The sequence below is a fragment of the Rhincodon typus genome, chromosome 23 (assembly GCF_021869965.1).
Source record: "Rhincodon typus isolate 14 chromosome 23, sRhiTyp1.1, whole genome shotgun sequence".
Classification (NCBI taxonomy): Eukaryota; Metazoa; Chordata; class Chondrichthyes; order Orectolobiformes; family Rhincodontidae; genus Rhincodon; species Rhincodon typus.
In genome coordinates, this window is record NC_063354.1 from 44,151,772 (window position 1) to 44,158,368 (window position 6,597).

The 6,597-nt window shown below is 49.6% G+C and overlaps 1 protein-coding gene across 2 annotated transcripts in view; it reads right to left on the reverse strand.

Moving 5' to 3' along the window:
- LOC109937738 (E3 ubiquitin/ISG15 ligase TRIM25-like) overlaps nt 1–4,995 on the reverse strand; it is a 26,505-nt gene extending 21,510 nt beyond the window's left edge. The window contains exons 1-2 of one of the 2 annotated variants that reach the window (XM_048610771.1): nt 4,157–4,994; nt 2,444–2,539 (exon numbers count right to left, since the gene is read on the reverse strand). In XM_048610771.1, the coding sequence (XP_048466728.1) occupies nt 2,444–2,539; nt 4,157–4,750 (690 nt within the window). In that variant the 5' untranslated portion in view covers nt 4,751–4,994. Of the gene's footprint in view, nt 1–2,443; nt 2,540–4,156 lie in introns of both variants that reach the window. The other variant, XM_048610770.1, reaches the window with a different exon arrangement.
- Between the last annotated feature and the right edge of the window lie 1,602 nt (nt 4,996–6,597).

Below are 6,597 nucleotides of genomic sequence, written 5' to 3' on the forward strand. Positions count from 1 at the left end.
CTTAGTACATCTTCCTTACTAACACTGACCTCCTCTAGCCTACCAGCCTGTTTCACACTGTCCTCCCCTCCAACTAGGTCCCTCTCAGTTGTGAATACCGAAGAAAAGTATTCCTAAGAACCTCTCCTATCTCTTTAGGCTCCGTGCACAAATTCCCTTTACAATCCTTGATCGGCCCTACCCTTACTCTGGTCATTCTCTTATTCCTCACGTACGTGTAAAAAGCCTTGGAGTTTTCCTTGATCCTATCTGCCAAGGTTTTCTCATGCCCTCTTCTAGCTCTCCTAAGCCCTTTCTTCAGCTCCTTCCTGGCTAACTTGTATCCCTCTAGAGCCTTTTCCGATCCTTGTTTCCTAAACCTTTTATAAGCATCCTTCTTCCTGTTCGACCTCTCTCGAGAACCATGGCTCCCTCACTCGACTGCATCTTCCCTGCCTGCTAGGGACAAACATTTCGAGCGCATGCAGTATGCATTCCTTAAACAATCTCCACATTTCTTTAGTGCTCTTCCCTGACAGCATCTGTTCCCATTTTATGTTACCCAGTTCTTGCCTAACAGAATTATAATTACCCTTCCCCCAATTATAAACCTTACCCTGTTGTATATACCTATCCTTTTCCATGACTATTGTAAAAGTAACAGAGTTATGATCGCTACCATCAAAATGCTCTCCTACCAACAGTTCTAACACTTGGCCTGGTTCATTGCCAAGCACCAAGTCCAAAGTGGTCTCTCGTCGTGTTGGTCTATCTACATACTGTGTCAGGAATCCTTCCTGAACGCACTGGACAAAATCCGCTCCATCTAAACTATTACAACTAAAAAGTTTCCAATCAATATTTGGAAAGTTGAAGTCACCAATGACTACAACCCTGTGACTTCTGCACCTTTACAGTATCTGCCTCCCAATCGGCTCCTCCACTTCTCTGCAACTGTTAGGTGGTCTGTAAAAAAACCCCAACAAAGTGACTGCTCCTTTCTTGTTCCTGGCCTCAACCCAAACTGACTCTGTAAACATATCATTCTCAAACTGCCTTTCAGTAGCTGCTATACTAGCCCTGACTAGCAATGCCACTCCCCCACCTCTTTTTCCACCCTCCCTATTTCTTTTAAAGCATCTAAATCCCGGGACTACCAACAACCATTTCTGTCCCTGAGTTACCCAAGTTTCTGTAATGGCCAAAACCTCGTAGTTCCAAGTACTGACCCATGCTCTAAGTTCATCCGCCTTATTTCTGATACTTCTAGTATTGAAGTATACACACTTCAAACCATCCCTGTGTCCACAATTATGCTCTATCAACCACATTTCTTTATTAACAACCTCACTCCCTGTTGTGTCTGTTGGAAGGCTGAATACCTCATCGTCTGAATTACAAATCCGGTTCCCCACCCCCTGCCTATCTAGTTTAAACCATCCCGTACAGCTCGAGCAAACCTCCCTCCCGGGATATTTGTGCCCTTCCGGTTCAGGTGCAACCCGTCCTTACTGTACAGGTTCCACCTTCCCCAGAATGTGCTCCAATTATCCACATAATGGAAGCCCTCCCTCCTACGCCAGCCCTGTAGCCACGTGTTTAGCTGCACTCTCTCCCTATTTCTTATCTCGTTATCACGTGGCACTGGTAGTAATCCAGAGATAACTACCCTGTTTGTCCTGGACTTCAGCTTCCAACCTAACACCCTGTACTCATTTTTCACATTCTCAGTCCTTTTTCTACCTATGTCATTGGTACCGATGTGTACCATAACTGCTGGTTGCTCACCCTCCCGCTTAAGGATCTTGAAGACACGATCCGAGGCATCACAGACCCTGGCACCCGGGAGGCAACATACCATCCGTTCATCTCGTTCGTGTCCACAGAACCGCCTGCCTGTGCCTCTTACTATTGAATCCCCCACTACAATTGCTCTCCTATTCTCCCCCCTTCCCTTCTGTGCCACAGGGTCAGGCTCAGTGCCACAGGCCTGTCCGCTATGGCCTTCCCCTGGTAAGTCGTCCCCCCCAACAGTATCCAAAACGGTATACTTATTATTGAGGGGAACAGCCACAGGGGATTCCTGCACTGTCTGCCTATTCCCTTTCCCCTTCCTGACAGTCACCCAGCTACCTTTATCCTGTAACTTGGGTGTGACAACCTCCCTGTAACTCCTCTCTCTCACCCCCCCTCAGCCTCCCGAATGATCCGGAGTTCATCCAGCTCCAGCTCCAGTTCCCTAAGGCGGTCTATGAGGAGCTGGAGTTGGGTGCACTTCCCGCAGGTGAAGTCAGAGGGGGCACCAGCATTTACTTATAAATTTACTTATAAATTCTGTGTCTGATACTACCTCTCTCACTAACACCTGAAGAAGGAGTGAGGCTCCAACAGTTTGTTTTCAAATAGACCTGTTGGACTATAACATGGTGTGGTGTGATTCCTGAGCATTGAGTAATTAACTGACCGTGATCGAGTCCATGCTTTCCTGTAGGGTCCCAATCTCCAGCAGTGTGACCTGTAGCTGCTTCTCTGTCTCAAGGTCCACGAGATAAAGCTCTTTCTGGGAACAGAGTCAGCAGATGGTGTGAGAGCCAGCACATCGCACAAATAAACCTCACCATTTCACTTAGCACTAGGAGGGAGCATGCAAGCAAGCAAGCAAGCCCTGTTTCTTCAGATAATACTTTAGTAACATGCCCCAATTCATCAAACCTTCTATCAGAAAGCCCTGAAATATTATAGCTCCGTTTCGCTCTCTACAGATGTTGCCAGATTTGTTGCGTGTTTGCTTCACTTTTTTAAAAAAAAATTTAGATTTCATAGAATCCCTACAGTGTGGAAACAGGCCCTTTGGCCCAACAAGCCCACAGCAACCCTCAAAGCATCCCACCCACACACCACTGAACACTACAGGCAATTTCCCACAGCCAATCCACCCTAATGCACACATCTTCAGACCATGGGAGGAAACCGGAGCAAACCCACACAGACAGGGGGAGAATGTGCAAACTCCACACAGACAGGTGCCCAAGGGTGGAATTGAACCCAGGTCCCTGGTGCTATGAGGCAGCAGTGCTAACCGCTGAGCCACCGTGCCAGCATTGTTTTAAAACGGGTTAAAGGTATGTACGTAATTGCATTCTTATAAAGCACAGAAGTCACAGTATAGTTACCATGCAGAATGAAGACCAATCAGTCTGCTATCTCTATGCCAGCTCTCTGAAGAGGCAGTTCACCGAGTGATGCTCCCTGACTTCACCCCATAACCCTGCACCATCTTTCTATTATTATGAAAGTTTCCAAATTTTATTAGTGACAGGAGGTGTAGTCACTGTCATTTAACAAAGCAACTTCCAATGTAGGTTTGTACCGCAATCATAATCCCAAACTCCAAAGATGTGCAGGTTAGTGTGGATTGGCCGTGCTAAATTGTCCCATAGTGTCCAGGGATGTGCAGGTTAGGGTGGATTGACCGTGCTAAATTGTCCCATAGTGTCCAGCGATGTGCAGGTTAGGGTGGATTGGCCGTGCTAAATTGTCCCATAGTGTCCAGGGACGTGCGGGTTAAGGTGGATTGGCCGTGCTAAATTGTCCCATAGTGTCCAGCGATGTGCGGGTTAGGGTGGATTGGCCGTGCTAAATTGTCCCATAGTGTCCAGGGATGTGCGGGTTAGGGTGGATTGGCCGTGCTAAATTGTCCCATAGCATCCAGGGATGTGCAGGTTAGGGTGGATTGGCCGTGCTAAATTGTCCCATAGTGTCCAGCGATGTGCAGGTTAGGGTGGATTGGCCGTGCTAAATTGTCCTATAGTGTCCAGCGATGTGCAGGTTAGGGTGGATTGGTTATGCTAAATTGTCCCATAGTGCCCTGGGTTGTGCAGGTTAGGGTGGATTGGCCGTGCTAAATTGTCCCATAGTGTCCAGGGATGTGCAGGCTAGGTGGGTTAGCCATGGGCAATGCAGGGTTACAGGGTTAGGGTAGGAGTGTGGTGGGACTGGCTGGGATGATCTTCGGAGGGTCGGTGTGGACTAGATGGGCCAAAAGGCCTGCGTCCACACTGTGGGGATTCTTTGATTAGATCTGGCTTTTTAAGATCCTAGCCCACAATGCCTGAATGTGACCCCCAAAAGGGGAGAATTCTGCTTGTGCCAACATTAAGTATTTGTGGGAGGTTACCTTTCTGCTCTGCACCTCTTCCTCCAGCGTAACCACCTGGTGTGTGCGGTGCTCATTGGTCATACAGACACAGCAAATAAAAGTCTGGTCATTCCTACAGAAGAGCTCCAGGTGTTTCCTGTGGGTCTTGCACTTTCGCTCCTTAATGTCGCGAGCCGGCTCGGTCAGGGGGTGATCCTGGAAGGCTGGGTTATCCCGGTGCGGCTTCAGGTGATCCTCGCAGTACGATGCCAGGCACATCAGGCACGACTTAGCAGCCCGCAGCTGGGCATCGCGGCAGAAATCACAGGGCACATCCCCGGGTCCCACCGGAGCCTGGGTTGCACCAGCCTCAGCCCCCGACTTGAGAAATTCATCTACGATGTCGCAGAGCATGATGTTCCTGTGGAGGGTGGGCCTGGGGACGAAGCTTTCCCTACACTGGGGGCAGCTGGAGGCCCTCATGTTGAACTGCTCATCCCAGAACCGCCCAATGCATTCCAGGCAAAAATTGTGGCCACATGGAATGGTGACCGGGCTTTTGAACACATCCAAACAGATGGCACACATCAGCTTCTCCCTGGGCACCTGCACATTAGTAGGCACCAGTGCCATGTTGCAATGCCCACATCGAGCAGCAACCTGAAGCTTGCCTGGATTTCCCTAAAGTCCGACAGCCCTGGCAGCATTTATTACTTGGTTCCTGGATTCTCTTTCACTGTCACACATCTGGGAGGGCAAACAAAAATCTTTTATGGCGGGATTTAACAACCCATCTTGTTGCCAGCGGAAATGTCAATGAAGACTGTGTGCAGATGTCAAGTAGTACTGCTAAAGAGTTTCACCTCCTGAGAAATCTAAACAGTGATATGTGGGCAGACACAGAAGGGTCTGCAGCACTGGTCTAAGATTTCTACAGCGCCTGCACACAGGGGCGGAGACACATGCCAAACGTGGCAGGTCACGCAGACCCAGAGAGCATGAGAAATTCCGGCTGGATATTCTTTAGAATGAATCAAGCATGCAGCTCTCTCCACACACATTATTTATTGGCCCCTTGCCTATTCAGGCAGAGCAGGAAGTCAGGCTTCTCTGAGCTTTCTTAAAGGCATCTCTTAAAGGGAACTTCACTGAAACCAGTAACTGAGAGGGGGTCTCCTCCCCATTGAAACAAAGATAGGGAGAAGTAAGAATTCAACTTCAGTAGTGTCTTTCCCAACCTCAAGACGAATGAGGTTATTATTTACACAAATGAAATAATGTGGAAGTATTGTCGCTGTGTTAACGCAGGGAAGCGTGATGTCCAATTTATGTACCGCAAGCTCCCATAAGCAGCATGTGTGGTCATGACCGAATAACCTGTTTTTACAAGCACTGATAATACTAAGACACGATGTAGAATGAGCTTTATTGTCATATGTACTGGCATGAAGTCAGGGAAAAGTTTACAAGTCGCCACTTACAGCGCCAGCTTAGGTACCAAGGTACCTAGGTACAGACTCTTAAGTACAAAATTCTTAGGTATACATCAGAAAAACAATGAAATAAAAACTTCAGAACATCAGTCCTTCCAACTCAATCCGCGCTGGGCTTCGACTCAGGGCTCTCAAGGCCAGGAGTCCACGCTGAGGCTGGGGGTCTGCACTGAGGCTGGGAGTCTGTGCTGAGGCTGGGCGTCCGCGCTGAGGCTGGGAGTCTGCACTGAGGCTGGGAGTCTGCGCTGAGGCTGGGAGTCTCTGCTGAGGCTGGGCGTCCGCGCTGAGGCTGGGAGTCCGTGCTGAGGCTGGGAGTCTGTGCTGAGGCTGGGTGTCCGCGCTGAGGCTGGGAGTCTGTGCTGAGGCTGGGAGTCTGCGCTGAGGCTGGGAGCCCGCGCTGAGGCTGGGAGTCTGTGCTGAGGCTGGGAGTCTATGCTGAGGCTGGGAGTCCCCGCTGAGGCTGGGAGTCTGCGCTGAGGCTGGGAGTCTGCACTGAGGCACAGAGTCCGCGCTAGGGCTGGGAGTCCACGCTGAGGCTGGGAGTCCGTGCTGAGGCTGGGAGTCCGCGCTGAGGCTGGGAGTCTGCAATAACTTTGCTTGACACGAGGTCTGGAGGTAAGACGAAAGAAAGAAAAAAATGCGAAAAGAGAAAAGAAGAGAAAATAAACACGTGGTGCAGATGAGCTCCAGCTGTGGAGTCCTTCTCCACCGTCATCTTGGATGTTAAGGAGTGACATAATGAAGGAAAGGGGGGCAAATATTTAGGGATGAACAGCCAGAGCCCAGGCAGCTGGAGGTAGCACCATCAATGTTGGGGCATGTGGACCCACTGTAGAAATAAGGCAGCACAGAGATCTGAGAGCATTGGACAGCTTCAGGGTTATGGTGGAATAAAGCTACGGCCAACTTGTTTGGTATTGACAGTTGTGGCACCAGAAACAGGCAGTGGGAGTGGGATCGAGACAGTGTCAGCTGCTGCCCGGGTCA